This window comes from Electrona antarctica (assembly GCF_951216825.1).
Source record: "Electrona antarctica genome assembly, contig: scaffold_208, whole genome shotgun sequence".
Lineage (NCBI taxonomy): Eukaryota > Metazoa > Chordata > Actinopteri > Myctophiformes > Myctophidae > Electrona > Electrona antarctica.
This window is the reverse complement of record NW_027638179.1, coordinates 73,418-92,884: the sequence shown is the minus strand read 5'-3', so window position 1 is coordinate 92,884 and position 19,467 is coordinate 73,418. Positions and strand designations below refer to the sequence as shown.

The 19,467-nt window shown below is 45.0% G+C and overlaps 1 protein-coding gene across 1 annotated transcript in view; it reads right to left on the bottom strand.

Moving 5' to 3' along the window:
- LOC306918325 (neural-cadherin-like) overlaps positions 1-15,850 on the bottom strand; it is a gene marked incomplete at its 5' end in the record, with an annotated part of 151,343 nt that extends 135,493 nt beyond the window's left edge. Inside the window, 3 exons of the mRNA XM_079531212.1 lie at positions 3,784-4,013; positions 13,649-13,833; positions 15,810-15,850. Of these exons, the coding sequence (XP_079387338.1) occupies positions 3,784-4,013; positions 13,649-13,833; positions 15,810-15,850 (456 nt within the window). The remainder of the gene's footprint in view (positions 1-3,783; positions 4,014-13,648; positions 13,834-15,809) is intronic.
- Between the last annotated feature and the right edge of the window lie 3,617 nt (positions 15,851-19,467).

The window sequence follows — 19,467 nt, the reverse complement described above, 5'->3', positions numbered from 1 at the left end:
TACCTCTAAAAAAAACTTGCAGTACTCCTGGTCTCTATACTGCCTCCCCTGGTCAGCTGGGGCGCATGATGGAGGGGAAAGGAACTGGTTGGAATAACGTGTTCCTTCCACGCGCACGCAGGGGAAACTCCCCCCTGTCAGGTGATGAGAAGCACGACGTGAATTGAAGGAAGCATGAGCTCAGTTCGGAGCTCTCCCCAGGTTGGCAGAGGGAGAATAGCGCCAAGGACTACAGCGGCGGTGGCTCAGGGGTAGAGTGCCTGGATGGTAACCGTAAGGTTGCCAGTTCAAACCCGGGCTCCCTCATAGTTACTGTCGAAGTGTCCTTGAGCAAGACACTGAACCCCTAATTGCTCCTGATGTGCTGGTTGGTGCCTTGCATGGTTTCCGCTGCCATCGGTGTGTGAATGTGTGTGTGAATGGGTGAATGTAATGCACAATCTCTGTAAAGCGCCTTGGATAAAGGCGCTATATAAATGCACCATTTACCATTTACCATTTAGTTTAGGCAATTGGCACCGGGTGAAAAATGGGTGCTATTTTCACAGTGTTTTAAAGTTTGTTTGAAGTGTTGAAGATTTTTGCCTATAATGACATGCGGTCCCAAAATAGGAATGTCACGGGTTGAAAGTGGTTAACCCAGTTTGGGCGGGAACCCCTTTTGGTGTTTCAAGCATTTTGTTATACTTTAGCTATTGAAAAATAGCAGATCTACAAGCTCATAGCGCGGCACCGAGTGCCGCGCTATGAACTTGTAGGTCTGCTATTTTTGAAAAATCTTTAAAATGTGCCTCAAATATTTCAGAAAATTGTCATGATTTAGAAAACGTCTTTTTTTATTTCGACGTCAAACGGTTAAATGTACTGTAATAAAAGCAGTAGTGTTATCGTAAGGTTAACACAATTCAGCGAGACAGAATGACGAAGGGATTGCAAGAGAAATGAGCCTGGATGTACGCTATGGTGTATAAGACTGTAAGTGAGAGGAGGTGAAAAAAGATAGACAGATAGATAGATAAAATAAGAGTGATGCAAGGACACCACAGGGGGGGGGGGGGGGGGGGGGCACGGCGTTAAACACACAAACAGTTTGTGTTAAAATGACAAAAAAGGGCAGATAAAATTCCAGTTATCGTGTCCCGCCACACTCCATCCCCCCACCCCCCCACCCCACCCCCGCTCCTCAATGTATGACTTGATGTACGAGCCCAGATCTCTATCTACAAGATGAGTGGTTCCATATCGCCGTTACTCAATGCGTGGTCCGCGGACCACTAGTGGTCCACGGCGGAATTACAGGTGGTCAATGGGGAAAATGCTTTAAAAAGCTTAATATGTTTTATAGCACATTTGTTAAATTCATTAAGGAGGAGCTGACGGCTTTAGTTCCGACACGCCAAAGGTCTGACCGACAACCTACCCCAAACCCTAACCTAATCCTAACCTACCCCAAACCCTAACCTACCCCAAACCCTAACCTAACCCTAACCCTAACCTACCCCAAACCCTAACCTACCCCAAACCCTAACCTAACCCTAACCTACCCCAAACCCTAACCTACCCCAAACCCTAACCTAACCCTAACCCTAACCTACCCCAAACCCTAACCTAACCCAAACCCTAACCTAACCCTAACTGCAAGCACAACACAAGGCATGTCGGACCAACGCATGTCAGGAGTGACAGTGATTTCTGCATGTCGGACCTTTGGTGTGTCCGATAAGCGTGCACACCCCGAGCAGACTTGGGCCAAAACATATTGGTTCCATTTTACACTCTCAAGAGTTAGAGATCTATATAAGGGTCCATCTGGTTACCAACTCTCCATCATTTAGCTGGGGACCACCTGGAACCCCCTCAAGGACCACTGGTGGTCCCCGGACCACTGGTTGGGAAGCACTGGCGGATTAAATATAGCTCCAAGCAGCGATAAGACAGGACCAAGCAATAAGCCCTTTTAGGCTGCTCAACAGTGCCACTTTGGGTCACCCAGCTGTTCGTACACCAGACAGACAGACAGACAGACAGACAGACAGACAGACAGACAGACAGACAGACAGACGATGATTGCTGCTTGCAGCTATATTTTTGGTACGAATGTTCATGTACGAACTTCCCTTCAAGTGGGATTTCAGATAATGGTCCATAGATTGTGTGTAGAAAATGTCAGACAAATTGATCAAAAATCCCAGCAGGAAATCAGATTTAAGCATTTTTCAAATTGCTCGAAATGGTGGAAAATCTGAGGGCGGAGCTTACTGGTCAAAGTGACAGATGTGTTCCGCATGAGTCATGCCAATTGGAATAAGACTGGTTTCAGTGCTATTTGGCATGATCCTCCTGATGTTTTTGTCAATATAGGTCCAAAGTTCATGCACGTGTACAAAATGGCATGCATTTTGATCAAAAATCCCTGGAGGAGATCGATTTGAACTGTTTTACATCCTACTATAAATGCACCACGTACGTGCGTACGTGTGTGCGTGCGTGCATGCGTACGTGTGTGTACGATGCGAGCGTGCGTACATGTGTGTACAGTTGTAATACACGTAACTCGATAACCGTTTGACCCACCGACTTCACATTCGACACACGTGTTCCACACCCCCACACGGAGTGCAGTGCCAGGTATTGAGTCGGTCGGACCCACGGTTCTCCAGAACCACCACAAACGGCTCTGGTCAGGCTCTGCCAGTGGGCCTAATGAGGCCAACTCCTTTCACCTGTGCAATTTCCAGCCTCTGCCTCAGCCTAATTGAGGCTCAACCAATCAGGCTCTGCCAGTGGGCCGAATTGATTGCCAAGTACACTTTTCAGTTTGCAGTCTTCACACACAGGCACATACACAGATCTCCATGTGGGACACCGGCTGACAGTTAAAATGGGTGCTATGACAACGTATATCATTAGGTTCCCAAGTTGCATCGTTCCCAAGTAGGCCGGTGGCCGACTGCGACGGGCACATACAGGTCTAGTATAATTCAAAATGGTGGGAGATCTAAAGTTCAGAGATCAAAAGTCAGAACACGAAAGTTGTTCGGCATGAGGAGACGCATATGCGTATCAAAGTTTTATTGCTGATGCCTGCCGTCAAATGGTTCATGAGCTATGCCTGTTCAAAGTTTGCATTTTCAATTGAGTGCTATAGCGCCACCCTTTGGCCAATGGTTGTGGGCTTGGCATCCTCACCGTTTGGCAAACTAGCCCTCTACCATATTGCCAAGTTTAGCAAAAAACGTTAAGCCAGAACTGCTATTTTTGGTGGAAGGAGAAGGAGAAGGGACTAAAGTCCCTCCGGGCTTGGCCCCTTAAAAACAGACAAATACAATAAGGGACCAAAAGTCCCTTATATATATCCTTATGTCCCTATATATATATAAATGCACCATTTACCTTCATGCTAGGCCCCTTAATTAATAAATAAATAAATTGGGGAACCCTGACCATTAGTTTAAGAAGGTGATGATATATAGGTAGGGGAGGTGTGGAGGTGAGGTGGTCCTTGGGGGAGGTGTGGAGGTGAGGTGGTCCTTGGGGATATAGTTGGGGGAGGTGTGGAGGTGAGGTGGTCCTTGGGGATATAGTTGGGGGAGGTGTGGAGGTGAGGTGGTCCTTGGGGATATAGGTGGGGGAGGTGTGGAGGTGAGGTGGTCCTTGGGGGAGGTGTGGAGGTGAGGTGGTCCTTGGGGGAGGTGTGGAGGTGAGGTGGTTCTTGGGGATTGATGCAGAAATATGCTGAAGATCCAGGGCTAAAAAACAAAAAGGTTGAGAACCACTGCTAACCTCCTTTTTCCGTGCAGCGAGGGTTCCGTGTAGCTTCTCCGGCTGCAGATATTCTGTGTCGGTGAACACGGAGAAGTGAATGTCCAAGGTCTTCTCCCCCGTGTCCGCGATGCTGAAAATGTTCACGCTCCCCGGTCTGACGGCCAGGGATTCAGCCAGGAAATCCCACAGGGTCTCGAGTCGGCTCTTCCCGCGGACGTGCGAGTCGATAAACTCCCTGGCCGTGATGCCTGTGGGAGATAAAGAGGGTAGGGTGAGCTGCAGGCAGTGCAGTGACAGCTAAGGAGTTGATCAAAGGCTGCTCGGTTACGGATTCCGTTGGCCTTCCATTATCATGCGCCGCACTCATTGATCCTCAGTGTTTCTGCAGGCTGATTCTGTCTGTGAGGTGAACGAGTCATGACTATGAGACATTGAACACATTCTGGACGGGAACCCATTTTGGTGTTTTAACTAAGCATTATGTTATACTTTAGCCATTGAAAAATAGCAGATCTACAAGCTCATAGCGCGCCACCGAGTGGCGCGCTACGAGCTTGTAGATCTGCTATTTTTTTTAAATCATGAAAATGCGGCACAAATCTTGAATATATATTATTACAGAGTGAACATTTTAACTCAAATCTTTGCTTCTTTCGACGTCAGGCCTGAATGGGTTAAAGAGTGGTGGGAAGTAACTAAAGTACATGTACTCAAGTACCGTTTTGAGGTACATTTACTTTACTTGTGTATTTACATTTTTCGACACTTTATACTTCTATGGCATAATAAAATGTGCTTTATATACGCTAAAACTTGAGTTACTATAGATTTGTTATTACAAACATACATTAATCACTTGAGACCTGTTTTGTACATCGGCTATTCGTGAATTTCGGTCTTGCCAAGCTCATAACGTGTTGCATGGCGAGCCATGGTGAGGCGTTATGAGCTTGTAGATCTGAAATGGGACATTCTGCACAAGGAGCACTGTGTATAGTATGCTGATGCCAACAATACCTTTCTACTTTTACTTAACCCATTTTGACCTGAGATAAGATTCTAAAAATGTCTTCTACATAGAAACATAGTTTTCTGAAAAAGCTATGTTCAAAAATAGCAGACCTACAAGCTCGTAGCGCGCCACTCGGTGGCGCGCTACGAGCTTGTAGTTAGCTAAAGCATAACATAATCAGGGCTGCCAAGTTTCAGAAAATACCAAGAGTGAGACCTTAGTGTCTCACTCTTGGGCCTTTTTTAATGTCGATTTGGCCTTTTTTAACATTGATCTAGACTCTAAATCAACTCTGTGTGGGGGTCCCTGGGGGGGGGGGGGGGTCAGACCCACAGGATAGAGCCCAGGGCCGGGCCGGTTCCTGCGAGCCGCCCCGCGTCCGAAACGGTAGAGAAATGACAGACCATGTGGGGGGCCCACTACTGTACTGTACTGTACTGTACTGTACTGGCACACCCGAAATCATCATATATACAGTTAATATGTGCATGTGTGTTTGTGTTTGCGTTTGGTTGCGCACAGTTGGTGATAAACAACCACGCAGTTTTCGTGCTCAGACCCAGCCAGCCAGCCAGCAAGCCACACAAATAATGCTTAGACCCAGCCAGCAAGTCACACACATAGTGCTCAGACCCAGCCAGCAAGTCACACACATAGTGCTCAGACCCAGCCAGCCAGCCAGCCAGCAAGCCACACACATAGTGCTCAGACCCAGCCAGCCAACCAGCAAGCCACACACATAGTGCTCAGACCCAGCCAGCCAGCAAGCCACACACATAGTGCTCAGACCCAGCCAGCCAGCAATCCACACACATAGTGCTCAGACCCAGCCAGCCACACACATAGCTCCGTAAGGGAGTGGTTGCACCACTCAAAAAAATCTCCAAAAAACTGAAGAGGCTACTGGAGATTGGAGAACCTGATTTGGACATGATCTGATGCAGGACAATGTCACTATGACAGAAAGAGAAGATGGGTCTGGCCACATTCATTCACCCCATAATCTCAGTGGAAATTGGGGAATATGTTGTGAAATAAAAAGTCAGAAAACTGGAATTTGGGAACATGCCCACACATCTGTGGTCTCTCTCTCTCTCTCTCTCTCTCTCTCTCTCTCTCTCTCTCTCTCTCTCTCTCTCTCTCTCTCTCTCTCTCTCTCTCTCTCTCTCTCTCTCTCTCTCTCTCTCTCTCTCTCTCTCTCTCTCTCTCTCTCTCTCTCTCTCTCTCTCTCTCTCTCTCCCCTCTCTGAACAGAACTATAACGACAAGTTGCGATGCGGCCCCTCCCCTCACACACACACACACACACACACACACGCACACGACTTTGTCCCTATAATGTGCGTAGGCTACTGGCACCGTTCCTCATATCACGCAAGAGACGCCACACACCAGTATAGAAGAGAGATAGTCACTTGTGACTTACTCACTTAATGTTGTAACTTGTGGAGGCTATATTGTCTTCCATGAAAAATATTTCGAAGCGATGTTAAACTCTGCATGGCTCATTTCCATGCGTCACAGTCAGGGACCCTGCTGACGATTTGGTGGTCCACTGCCTGGTTACCCTTCTACTGCATATAACAGCGCTGCATGATCTCCTGCAGATCGGCTATTTTGCCGTTTGTGAGGACGCACACATGGGCGCGCGTTATTACGCGGCGGAGCCGCGGAGAAAATTGTTATTATGATAGCCGGCTTGGCTTTTTTGGCACATTTTATGCCCCCCTCGGCGTGCGTATTGTGCGTGCGTGAGAAATGAGAGGTGTGGCGTGGTGCGTGGTAAAAGGTCAAATTGCGTGACTCTCACTCTCAAAGCGTGAGACTTGGCAGCCCTGACATAATGCTAACACCAAAAGTGGTTCCCGCCCAGAATGGGTTAAGTAACATTTCGAATGTACAGTAGGCTTTTTCTTTACTTGTAAACAGAGTATTTCTACGTTGTGTTATTGCTACTTTTACTTACTATAAATTAGTAAAAAAATAAAATAAAAACATCTGAGTACCACCGCTGCCATGAGACAGATTTAAGTAACATTTTGAATGTACAGTAGGCTTTTTCTTTACTTGTAAACAGAGTATTTCTACGTTGTGTTATTGCTACTTTTACTTACTATAAATCAGTAAAAAATAAAATATAAACATCTGAGTACCACCGCTGCCACGAGACAGATTTAGAAAGGATCTTTTATTTCCCTGCTGAGAACAATTTTGCATCTGACGTGTGAAAGATTTTCATGACCTCGAAATCAATCAGATTTGTGGTGCCACCCTCCAATAAATATCCTGAAGGTTGGAGAAAGGCATCTTTAATCTCCACCAGGACCGGCTTAGAGTCAGAGGTAGCCATAATAGCCTTCAACTCCAGCCTTTTAAATGTCAAGGGCCTGAACATGACACCTCTAAATTGACCTTTACTGGGACTTTTTCCAAGAGAGATAGATGTAAAACTTGAGGCAACCAATATAAACTTTACGGTTCTAAAAAAAAAAAAAAGAAGAAGAAGAATACGAAAGACAATATTATCACCGGCCGGGGTGCGAAAATTCTCGCCTTGTCAATGACGCAGAGTGGTATAGATAAAGCGAGCAAAAAAAAGATTTCTCCCGAAAGCCTGTCATTTCAGCCTTGAGCGGTTTGACAGGCTGATAATCATCTAATGACATCAAGTATCAATTAATTCACGGCTGTGACAGATGCTGTTGTCTCTCTGTATCAGACGCCTGGAAGACAGAGTCACCATAAAGCCGTGCGTGGGTGTTGCATAGTAGGAGTAGCCAATCTACAAGCCATCACGTTGTGAGCTTCCACTGTAATGAATTTCATTTTTATAGCGCTTTTCCAAGTGCTCAAAGCGCTTTACAATGGTTCATTGTAAAGACCAACTCATTGGAGGCAATGTAGGGTTCAGTGTCTTGCCCAAGGACACTTCAACATGTGGACAGGAGGAGGAGCCGGGATTCGAACCGCTGACCCAGGGATCATTGGACGACCTGCTCTACCTCCTGAGCCACAGAATAGTAGAATAGATCTACGTAACACCCGCTCGCAACTAAAAGTTTCAATGTTTGGCTCAACAGCAGTGGTGCAAGATGAATGCTCAATGTGGTGGACAGACAACTGTAACATGGGAAATCAAATGGAAAAAGTAATTATGTTTTATAGCTTTTCAGACAGCCAGAAGCGGAGGCCGCTCGGTGCATCAGAGGCCGCTCGGTGCATGGCTAAGTAGGCAAAACAAACTCTCGTCCAGTGGCCAAACCGCAGACATTGTCAAGAAACACAGTTAATCGTCGCTGCTGGGCAGATACCTTGCCTCTCCTCCATAATTCATCTTTTTATTCTTTATCCCATTAAGACCTGAGGCAGATTCTACAAATGCCTTCTAATTTTAAATCAGTAGTTCTCAAACTTTTTGGTGCCAAGGACCCCCAAAATGATATGTATTTTTGGGCACGGACCCCCGCATCTGGAAATGCTTTGTGCCGGGGACCCGCAGAATAGAAGATTTGTGAAAAGAAATTCACACTTTTTATTTTTCAAAAATAGCAGATGTAAATGAGTTTGTTTGGATGAGGGCTACTGTAGGTGGACAGAAATTACACTCCAGAGATTTAGAAAATGTTCTTCTTTTGCAAGCTGTTCAAAAATAATGTTCTTCCAAAAAGAGTTTCACAAAAAAGGTAGTTCACGAAAAACTAAGGAAACAAAAAACGTACAGACCTCTAATCAAGCCTAACCTTTCACTGAGGGTGCGTTTAAAACAACACGACAGTCTAGCTAGTCTGTGCTACTGACTGTTCACTATAAGGGCAGAGCTATCCAGAATTGTCCCCTTCTATTCCCTCTACTACCTGAAACTGGAATCCCTTCCCCACCCACAATGTGGGCCTTTCAATTGTTGGGTCAAATCTAGCTCTGGTCCATAGCTCTAATGCGTTTCATTTAGAGCTATGTTACTCTCAACTTCCGCCGCTCGCATTAATGCAGACCAGCCTCTCGTCTTTAGCGTAAATAAAAATAACGTTTTTGCTACTCACCAAAACAAAGGCGGGTTGTGTCATTAGAAGGCCTACTTTCCTTAGTGGACGCACTCTGAGCCCCCCACCACACGTATAAACTGTACTTTTTGGCCAGAAAGGGATTTTTTTTCACCGGAGGAAAAATATTCTCTATGAGGCAATTCTCTGGGCAATATCGGTAGAAGGCGCAGTTTATACGTGTGGTGGGGGGCTCAGAGTGCGTCCACTAAGAGTAGGCTTTCTAATGACACAACCCGCCTTTGTTTTGTTGAGTAGCAAAAACGTTCTTTTTATTTACGCTAAAGAGGAGAGGCTGGTCTGCATTCATGCGAGCGGCGGAAGTTGAGAGAAACATAGCTCTAAATGCAACGCATTAGTGCTATGGACCAGAGCTAGGTCAAACCAATCGTCTTGAGCTCTGGTTTAAGACCATAGATTCACCAACCTACTGTATCTAGCCAAAATAAACACAGAAAACATTTCCCAAACCTTACAGACATCATAATCCACAAGGTAAGTAATCATGTTTTTAGCAAACAACTCTTCATTCATAATATAAAGTTACATATACAAATACACACACAGACACCCCATAAGTGGTAAGTCCCAATTAGGTTCCTCCACCAGCCTATAAAAGGATCCCCGGAATCAGAATTCAACCGAGTTTGTCCATCATTATTTTGTAATGCATATGAAATATATAAAGTTTAACCAGGGTCAAGATGTGACCACAAACACTCTGAATACAAACTAACTAGTTTTGTCCTATTCAATATGTTTGGTGATGACCATATATGGTTATTCAAAAGGTAAGGTGATTGTACTGAAACATAAAATAATGGGGGTAAAAATACATAAGTGGGGAAAGTCAGTCTGTCTTTACCACAGTACACGCTCACAGAACGGCACGCTGTGAGCTTGTAGATCTACTATTTTTAAAACCACTGTTCTTAAAATCTAAAATGACAGAGATGCTTTCCCGGTTTTACCACGTATGATGCTGCCAGAGTTTGTCAAAATAAAGCACTATAGTGTGCCAAGCAAATGGGCAGATTTTACTCTGAAAATCCCTGCCCTTCCATTTCCCCCCAAAACCGGGAGGTATAATCTTCCATTACTACCTCGCGCTGTCAAGTCTCATCTCTCTTTAGAAGCTTTATATTCCAAACGAGATGCTTGGTTACATTGCCGTTCTGATCAAAACCATGGACAGCGACGTTGATTCAGAGATATAGGCCCTCATTTATCAACGTGGCGTACGCCAAAATATGGGTGCACGCCGGAATTACCGCAATTTTACCGCCATTTAACATTTCCGCAAAAACTTGAACGTGCACCAGGACAGAAATCAGGAAGAAAGAATAGAAGAGAGATAGACAGGGAAGGAGATACAGAAAGAATAGAAGAGAGATAGACAGGGAAGGAGATACAGGCAAATACAAGTAGTAGCAATAACAATAATGAATGAAATAGTGTAGTAGTGTACCACATGGTTTAGGCAGGGAGGCAATCTAATAACTGTCATAAACGTACAGCCTGGTCACCACAGTGACAGAGACAGACAGAACAGGAGGAGGAGATGCAGCTACCTGTAACGTACAGCATGGTCACCACAGTGGGGCCTACAGCTATTATTTAATTCATGCAGGTGTTCGTTCTTTATTTATTTAAGATACAACACAACAGTTGGGCTTGCAAGTTGCGTGTGCGTGCATCTGAGTGTGTGTGTGAGATGGGGCCGGGGTGAGGCGGGCAGCAAGGCAAGCAGGGGAAACTATTTTGAATTGGCTTTTTCCATCATGTAACCATGGTTTCCATACGTTGTATGGTCGTATTGCAGTTGTTCATGTCGCAAAAAACGAGGGCGATTTCAGATTGATTTCAGCCGTCACATTTATCACTGCTAGGAATGAAATTAAGGAAGGATCAGCTGTTTGCGATCACTTTATAAATGCCGTGGCGACGTGAGTGTGCTACAAAACCTACACTCGAATTTGGGGCAGATTTTACACTCAATTGATAAATGAGGTCGATAAATGAGCGACGCAGTCCCGCCCCTTTTCATGAAGACGCCAGGGCCCAGGAAATAATTCCCAATGCATTTTTCCCATAGACATTTCAAAAAGTATTTATTTAAAGACCTTTAAGCGTCGTACAAAGCCAACTCGAGTCGTGACAAATCATGACAATAAACACAATATTTTGGACCAAACAAATAATTACAAAGAAGAAAAACAAGAAAAAAAGTGTTGTAACCTGCCGTTTTCTACTTGGCTTTGTACGAGGCTTAAAAGGTCTTTAAATAAATACTTTTTGAAATGTCTATGAGGAAAATGAACGGGGAATCATTTCCTGGGCCCTGGTAGGGGCAGGACTGCGACGCTCTATAGACAGTGTTGTCAGCCCGTAAACCAAGGACTGTCTAAGAAAGACGAGACGCGAAGACAACATGGCGTCGTACGGGCGACGCCATGTTGCTCCATGGAAGGAAAGAAACATGCGCAATGGGCTATATGCAGCCAACACTTCCGCGTTCAGCTTCCTTGGTCTCAACTGCGCATGTTTCTTTCCTTCCAAAGCAACATGGCGTCGCCCGTACGGTCTTCGCGTCTCGTCCTTCTTAGACTGTCCTTGCCGTAAACAAGGAAGTGAACGGCTGCGCGCATGCTGCGCAAAACATGTCCGGGAGCGCTGAACGAGGCGTTGCCTAGCAACAGTGTTGTTTTTGGCAGCACATTTCTATTTTAGTTTTAGTCATAGGGCAGTATTATGCGTGTCTTATTACTTAACTTAAGACCTGGTGGCGTGGTCAATGCTGTTTGGCCACTCAGAATAGCCAAATGGCATTGATCACGCCTCCAGGTCTTAAGTTAAGTAATAAGACCTGGTACTTAAGACACGCATAATACTGCCCATAGTCTTTGGAATAAAACTTTCCATTTAGTTTGTCAGTGGAAAAAGGTATAGTCAACGAACATTTTTCGTCTTAGTTTTAGTCGATGAAATCAACACTGCCTAGCAACGGGAGCTGTCAAAAAATGGATTACAGCGATTCTGTTTTATATCATTGAAAAGGACCTAAAGACGCCTATACACCTCCTTAGCACCCCGTGGTTTTTGTTGAGAGGACGTGTATATGCTGCGCAAAACATGTCTGGGAGCGCTGAACAAGGCCTTGCCTAGCAACAGTGTTGTTTTTGGCAGCACATTTCTATTTTAGTTTTAGTCATAGTCTTTGGAATAAAACGTATAAATAAAACTAATTTCCATTTAGTTTGTGAGTGGAAAAAGGTATAATGAATTGCATTTTTATGGCGCTTTTCTATGCACTATGTGCCTACTCAAAGCGCTTACAATGGTTCATTCATTCATACATTGGGAGGTGAAGCGGCGAACAGTCGACGCCAGCGTCCTCACTTCCCACATTCACACACCAATGGTGGCAAAGCTCACACCAACCGACTCATTGGAGGCAATGTAGGGTTCAGTGTCTTGCCCAAGGACACTTCGACATGTGGACAGGAGGAGCCAGGATTCGAACCGCCGACCCAGGGATCATTGGACGACCTGCTCTACCTCCTGAGCCACAGCCGCCCGGTATAGTTGACGAAAATTTTTCGTCTTAGTTTTAGTCGATGAAATCAACACTGCCTAGCAACGGGAGCTGTAAAAAAATGGATTACAGCGATTCTGTTTTATACCATTGAAAAGGACCTAAAGACGCCTATACACCTCCTTAGCACCCCGCAGGTTTTATTATACACGTTTTTAGCACAAAAAGGTGTTAATGGGTTACAAAATGTAAGTTAATACAGTGGGCCAGGGACCCAAGTTTGGGTCACGGAACAATTTGTATGGGTCGCAAGTACATATCCCCTTTTTTCAGTCTCCTACATTTACTTACGCTCATGTTGTGAGCTTGTAGATCTGCTAATTTTACGGGGCGGCGGCGGTGGCTCAGGGGGAGAGTGCCTGGATGGAAACCGCAAGGTTGCCAGTTCGAACCCGGGCTCCCCCAGAGTTACTGTCAAAGTGTCCTTGAGCAAGACCCCTAATTGCTCCCGATGTGCTGGTTGGTGCCTTGCATGGTTTCCGCTGCCATCGGTGTATGAATGTGTGTGAATGTAATGCACAATCTATAAAGCGCCTTGGATAAAGGCGCTATATAAATGCACCATTTACCATTTACTAGTTTGGGTCCCGGGCAAACGTCTAATTTCTCTTTTGTGTCCTGACTTGAGCTTAAATGCTTGTGAACCACTGGTCTAAGCTATGAATATTAATCCGCTAGCATTTATTGAAAAATTAGGATCTAATTCACGCCAGCATTTTTTTAATTTGAGCTCTTATTTTGAAAAGCCATAGTTCAAGTCTACCGGAAGTAGCTTATCCTAGGGCGCTCGACGGAGCCGAGAGAGGCCTTGTTTACATGATCGATCTATGCCGGTGCACTGGAGAGCTCCACATCGCCGGCTCTGTGCCGTCAAAGAAAAAAGCAGTTTTGACCAAAATGCCATATGGGACAAGGAATAGGAGATACAGGCGATTGAAAGAAACGGATAGAATGGATTATTATGGCGACGACGATCTAAGATGGGCGATCCAGTGCTGTGCTAACAACACAGCTAGCTAACCTGCTAACGTAAGTAGCATTATGGCTCGATCGATCAAATGCACTATAAAAGCGCAATTGCTATTAATCTTCGGCAATGGCGTTAAGCGTCAGTATCAAAATTAGGCTTCAATTGACAATGATCTTCGGAAAGGGTGCTATAGGAGTTAATAAGGGTTACCGGCTTGTACCGTTTTTATTGTGCGAATGAATAAAACAAAACAGAAACAAACAGTACCAGTGAAACGCAGTGAGCCAGAGGACAGGATGGCCTCCTCCTCCAGCTCTCGGACGTGAACTCGGACGCCCGAGATGACGTCGGGCCACACGCCGTCGGACACGCCCACCCTCAACCAGTAGCTGCCCACCGGGGTGTCCTGACCAATGGTGAGGGCTCCAGAGCTCTGGTTCAGGCTGAAGTACCTGGACGGAGAGAGAGAGAGAGAGAGAGAGAGAGAGAGAGAGAGAGAGAGAGAGAGGGAGAGAGAGAGAGACAGAGGGGGGGAGAGAGAGAGAGAGAGAGAGAGAGAGAGAGAGAGAGAGAGGGGGGGAGAGAGAGAGAGAGAGAGAGAGAGAGAGAGAGGGGGGGAGAGAGAGGGGGGGAGAGACAGATTGAGAGAGAGAGAGAGAGAGAGAGAGAGAGAGAGAGAGAGAGAGAGAATTGTGCACAGAGCAAATTACACACAATGTACAATATGAACAGAAATAATAAATATATAGAGAGAGAAGTACTGCCGTAGCAGACAACCCGCAGCACTCCAGGTTCAAACAATCCTTCTAGGTGCAAGGCTCGAAGATATACAGTAAGTTGAGGTGAAGAAAATGCCAGCACTCATTGTATGTCCTTTTAAATGATTTTATTTACCTCTGAGAATGAAAACGTACGCGTTTCGGCCTGTATGGCCTTCCTCAGCGTTTGTCAATAATAATAAATATATAGGCCTATACAAAGGCTAGTACACATCCGAACATGTGCATGTGTTGGACTGTACATCTAAGATGATCCTTTTGAAACTTCCCAATGGAACTTTCAAGGCCAACTTTAGTCTGGAATATGCAGGTCATTCCATGACCAGGGGCCAAAAGAAAGCGTTTTTTTTTACCCCCCTCAGATGTTAATGCTGCATGGAACTACACGCCGTAGCCGAGCATTTGATCTGAGGTTTAGACCATTTTTTACCAAATTGAATTTGGAGGAAATGTAAGGAGGCAGATCACCAAGAATGGCTTTAAGAATGAAAATATTCTAATGATGCAGCAGTGCGAGATGTCAATGAGAACCAACCAAAGTCAAAGTTAGTCAAAGTTGTATGAATTTGTTCTCCGCATTTGACCCATCTCTTGGAGCGGTGAGCCGCAGCCAAGGAGCGGTGAGCTGCAGCCGTGCCGCGCTCGGGAAGCATTTGATTAGTAGATTTGACCCCCCAATCCAACCCTTTGATGCTGAGTGTCAAGCAGGGAGGCATTGGGTCCCATTTTTACAGTCTTTGGTATGACCCGGCCGGGGATTGAACCCTGACCTCTCAGTCTTCAGGGTGGACACTCTAACCACAAGGCCACTGAGCTGCATGCAATGTACAGTGATGTGTTCTGAAAGGTGAGTTAGTTCTGAATGTCAGTGCAGCATGGAGGGTACAGGGAACCAGTTTGGCCAAGGTGGAGGAGCAAGCCAACCTATAGATGGTACCACCATAGTCCAATTGGGACAGACAGGGACAAGTGACCAGTTTTTTGAGAGCTGAACAATCATAACAAGCCTTCAATCTGTAGAAGAAGCCCAAAGTGAATTTAAGCTTTTTGCACAAAGAATCAATATGAAATTTAAAATGTACGTAGTTGTATATCCAACCAGAAACCAAGGTGTTTGTAGCGCTCCACCCACTCGATGGGAGTTCTATATATGGAGGCTGAGACAGAGACACGGACATACAGACAGAGACAGACAGACGGGGGGGTGTAAGTGACAGCCTCAATGGAGGAAAAGGAAAACCAACAGCATTCATTTTTTTAGCTTCTGTTCAAAGAAAGAACGACATGACAGATGGTAGACAGACAAGAGCAAATTAGTGAGAGGTACCAAGTTTACTTCTACAGGACCTGAAAGTTTGCACATGCACATGCACATGCACACGCACGCACGCACGCACGCACGCGCACACACAAACAGCATGTATTGTAATTCTGTATGTATAAGAAGAAAAGAAAAGAGCAATTCTATAACGACTGTGGACACTTCTGTGCACAATCTGTGGTTCCAACAAAAGGGGGCTCGATAGTTGTCATAGTAACTGTCAGAACTTGTGATATGAATAAAACAAATATGCAATTGGCATAGCTAATCTGATCCTGAGTGTGTGCATACTGAGCGGATGCTTGCAGCAGAGAGCCCCCTGACAGACCCTCGCTTCTGCCTCAGCCGAGTCGGCACGGACACTTTCATGGCCGGAACCACAGCGGCGGCGCACTGCAGATTGCTACGTCTGTTTAAATTCAGATTTCAATCTCCCGATAAGCGGCGCAACACAGTGATTAAATTTGCCCACAGAAAGTGTTCTGCTTGTCACATGCAGGCCTGGGACTTTTAGACTTAAAGACTTGGCAATGGAGCTTGTCAGCGGACGTCTGGGATGGAACGATATCAACTGAATGACCCGCAGCCTTTTCTGCACCGCGAGATACAGCTTCTAATTTCACTTCACATCAATGCTTCATTGATTTTCTATAGACCAGCAGGTCAGAATGTTTTGTAAACAAATGTGTAGACGGAAAAATTGTGCATTTGGTAAATGGTGCATTTATATAGCACTTTATCCAAGGCGCTTTACATAGATTGTGCATCACATTCACCCATTCAAACACACATTCATACACCGATGGCGACAGAAGCCATGCAAGGTACCAACCAGCACATCGGGAGCAATTAGGGGTTCAGTGTCTTGCCCAAGGACACTTCGACATGTAGCCAGGAGGAGCCGGGATTCGAACCGCCGACTCATGGATCATTGGACGACCTGCTCTACCTCCTGAGCCACAGTCGCCCGAAATGAAGAATTATGTAGAACGTCTATGGACATCTTCATAATATACAAAACATGTCCATAACATTAGCTAGTTTTTCAACCTGTGGAACAAAGTAGTGGTAGAAATATCAACGTGTCCTGTTCCTCCAGAAATACAGTATGGTTAAGGAATACTGCTGCTCCATATAGTAAAATAAATAACTGCAGGCATTATTTAACCGTAAATAGATTTTTTGGGTTGCAGTGATCGGATAATAATGTGGGCTATTGCAGGGGTCTTCAATAGGGGGTCTAAAGGGGGGCTGCTAAATCTGTGTGTGATAGGAACATTTTGTTGAACCCCATCATCCCTATTCAAGCTTGTAGATCGGTTATTTTCGGCATAGAGGTTTAGTGGAGAGGGAAAAAAGAGCAGACCAAGTACAGAGCTGAAGACCAAGTTTACATGAGGGTTTAAGTGGCTAAATATTAACATGAATCCAACATAAAAAGATAAGTCAACAAACCAAAACACAAGTCTCTCAAGCTATCTATAATGAAATGGAAAAAAGCAACACAATTGTATACAATAGTTGCGGGGGTCCCTAGCTGCTTCATCTCTCCCTCTCAGCTAAGGGGTCCTTGAAACTTGAAAAGACCCCTGGTTTGTTGTATTATGGTATGCATTTTGTATAGAATTTTGCTGCATGTTTGTATGTAATTTACTTGTTTGTGTTAATATACAATTTGTGGTTTTTTACATTGTATTTCAGACTTTTATATTTTATACATGAATGTTGAGTACTGGTGTTGTTGTTTTGTCCTGTATCTGTTCTGTCATTGTTGTCATGTATCTGTTGTCTGTCCTGTCTCATGTGCAAACTTCAATAAAAATACTTGAATAATAATTTTTCATGAGAGTCCACATGGCTGTTTATGATCGTATTTTTGAATGTATTTGTACCCACAACCAACTGCACGAGTTTCCAGCTATATTTTAGCGGGCCAGTGCAACCTGTTATATATAATATAATATATAGTTTCCAGCTATATTTCAGCGGGCCAGTTTCCAGCTATATTTCAGCGGGCCAGTTTCCAGCTATATTTCAGCGGGCCAGTGCAACCTGTTATATATAATTTATTCATTGTGTTTTCATTGTTATCATCCGCTGCTGGCATGAACCACAGAGAAAGTGTTCCTCTTCCAACTCACTCTCTCATCTTTCCAACTGCCCAGAAGGAATTACTTTTACGTATGTAGCAGGAGGCAGGTTTACATTTTGCTCTCGGAAATAACTTAGTTATATAGCCAGAGCCTTAGATATAGACAGAGTTACGCAAACTGCTTTCACTTCATGGGGCTTCAGTCCAATGGCGGCTCTCCTACATAGACTTGTAGGACAAGTCCTGGACCGGAAGTAGGCAGAAATGCATTGAACTCAGGCAACAGCACAGATCACTGATACCAGCACCACCACAAGGCACACTGAATGTGGTCCATGTGAAACTTGTGGAAAGTTGAGATATTTCACTATACACTTTTCTTACTACTGTACATGCCAAGAGATGAACGCCTGTCACTGACTAATTCATTATGGTGTGACTACACAGAGCATGACAAATGTGACCAGATTTGACTGAGAGCCTGCCATCGCGCAAATTCCAGGAGAAAACCTTTTTTTAAATGTTTTCAAAATGAGTTTATAGCACAGGCAGACTCTTCACATACTAGAGCATGTCTGAAATAAGTGTCAGAGCTGAAATCGACATGTAAATATGAAATAAATGCTTAAACATGTAGCTAGGTGTAATGTTAGAGACCACAGAAGTGAACCTTTCAAGCCTGTTTTCTCAACTCGTTTTCTGCAAGACATTACTCTATAAGCCACATCTCCAAAACTGTTGGGCCAAACTGAACAACCAATATGTCAATTTGAAGCTATGATTCCCTGCTTTCATATGACGTGAAAAAAAGAAATCCAATGGCAGTCCCTCAGTCAAATTTAGTCACAAATTAGAATGCTGCGCAGGTGAGCATAGAATGTCAATGTACCAGTAAGACAGCTGAGGGCGAGAAGCGCACACATCCACCTGGGTGACAGCAGACTGTGGGGCTGAGCGCTGGCACTCTAGCAGGGGATGTCAGATCAACATATGGATTGAATTCTGTTCTGGCCATATATGGAGCGTGTCTTGAGTGTACAGGGTTTGATGAGGTCAGATCAACATATGGAATGTCAGAACAGGTCAGCTCTATATATGGAGATCTAAGGGTGGCAGCGGGGGCAGTATCTTGACAGGGTTTGATGAGGGCCCAGGTAGGGCCGGGCCTTAATTTCCGGGCCTGTTGAGAACTCTAGTTTTCACCAGCTGCCGGGCGCGGGCTGCACTAATAACTTTGGGGCAGGCCCGTCTAGAGTATGAATGGACAGGTATCAGTCAAAAGGGAGACATTGAAGAGGAAGGATGGTTGGGAAATCAACATAATGGAATGTCAGAACGTCAGGTTCTGACATATATCCATATATGGAGATCTAAGGGTTTGAGGTTTGAGGTCAGATGTGGAGTTGCTGGCCAATATTGATGACATCAGGGATCTCCATATATGGGCTTAATTGGGCTTATATGATGTCACGTGATGTCACGAGACCTGGGCACCATATATGGGGGCTTTCCCATGTATGGGGATTTTGAGTGATACACTGACTGACGGACAAAAAACGTACAATTTCACAGTAAATGCGACCTGCGGTCGCAATAATCATCACGCCACATAAATTATGTCGTGATTTGTGCCGAAATGGGATGGAACCCCAGTCTCCCACTCAGCAAACTGACACACGCAACCTGAACCTACCGTGCCAATTGAGCTGAGCCTGATTTGCAGAATTGATGTGGCCGGGTCTTGTCTGGGGCACCACACACACACATATACAATGTGTCTGGGGCACCACACACACACACACATATACAATGTGTCTGGGGCACCACACACACACACACTCATCCTAGAGTTATGCTGCAGCGCAATATGGGAAGAAGGAAATTGCGGGATTTG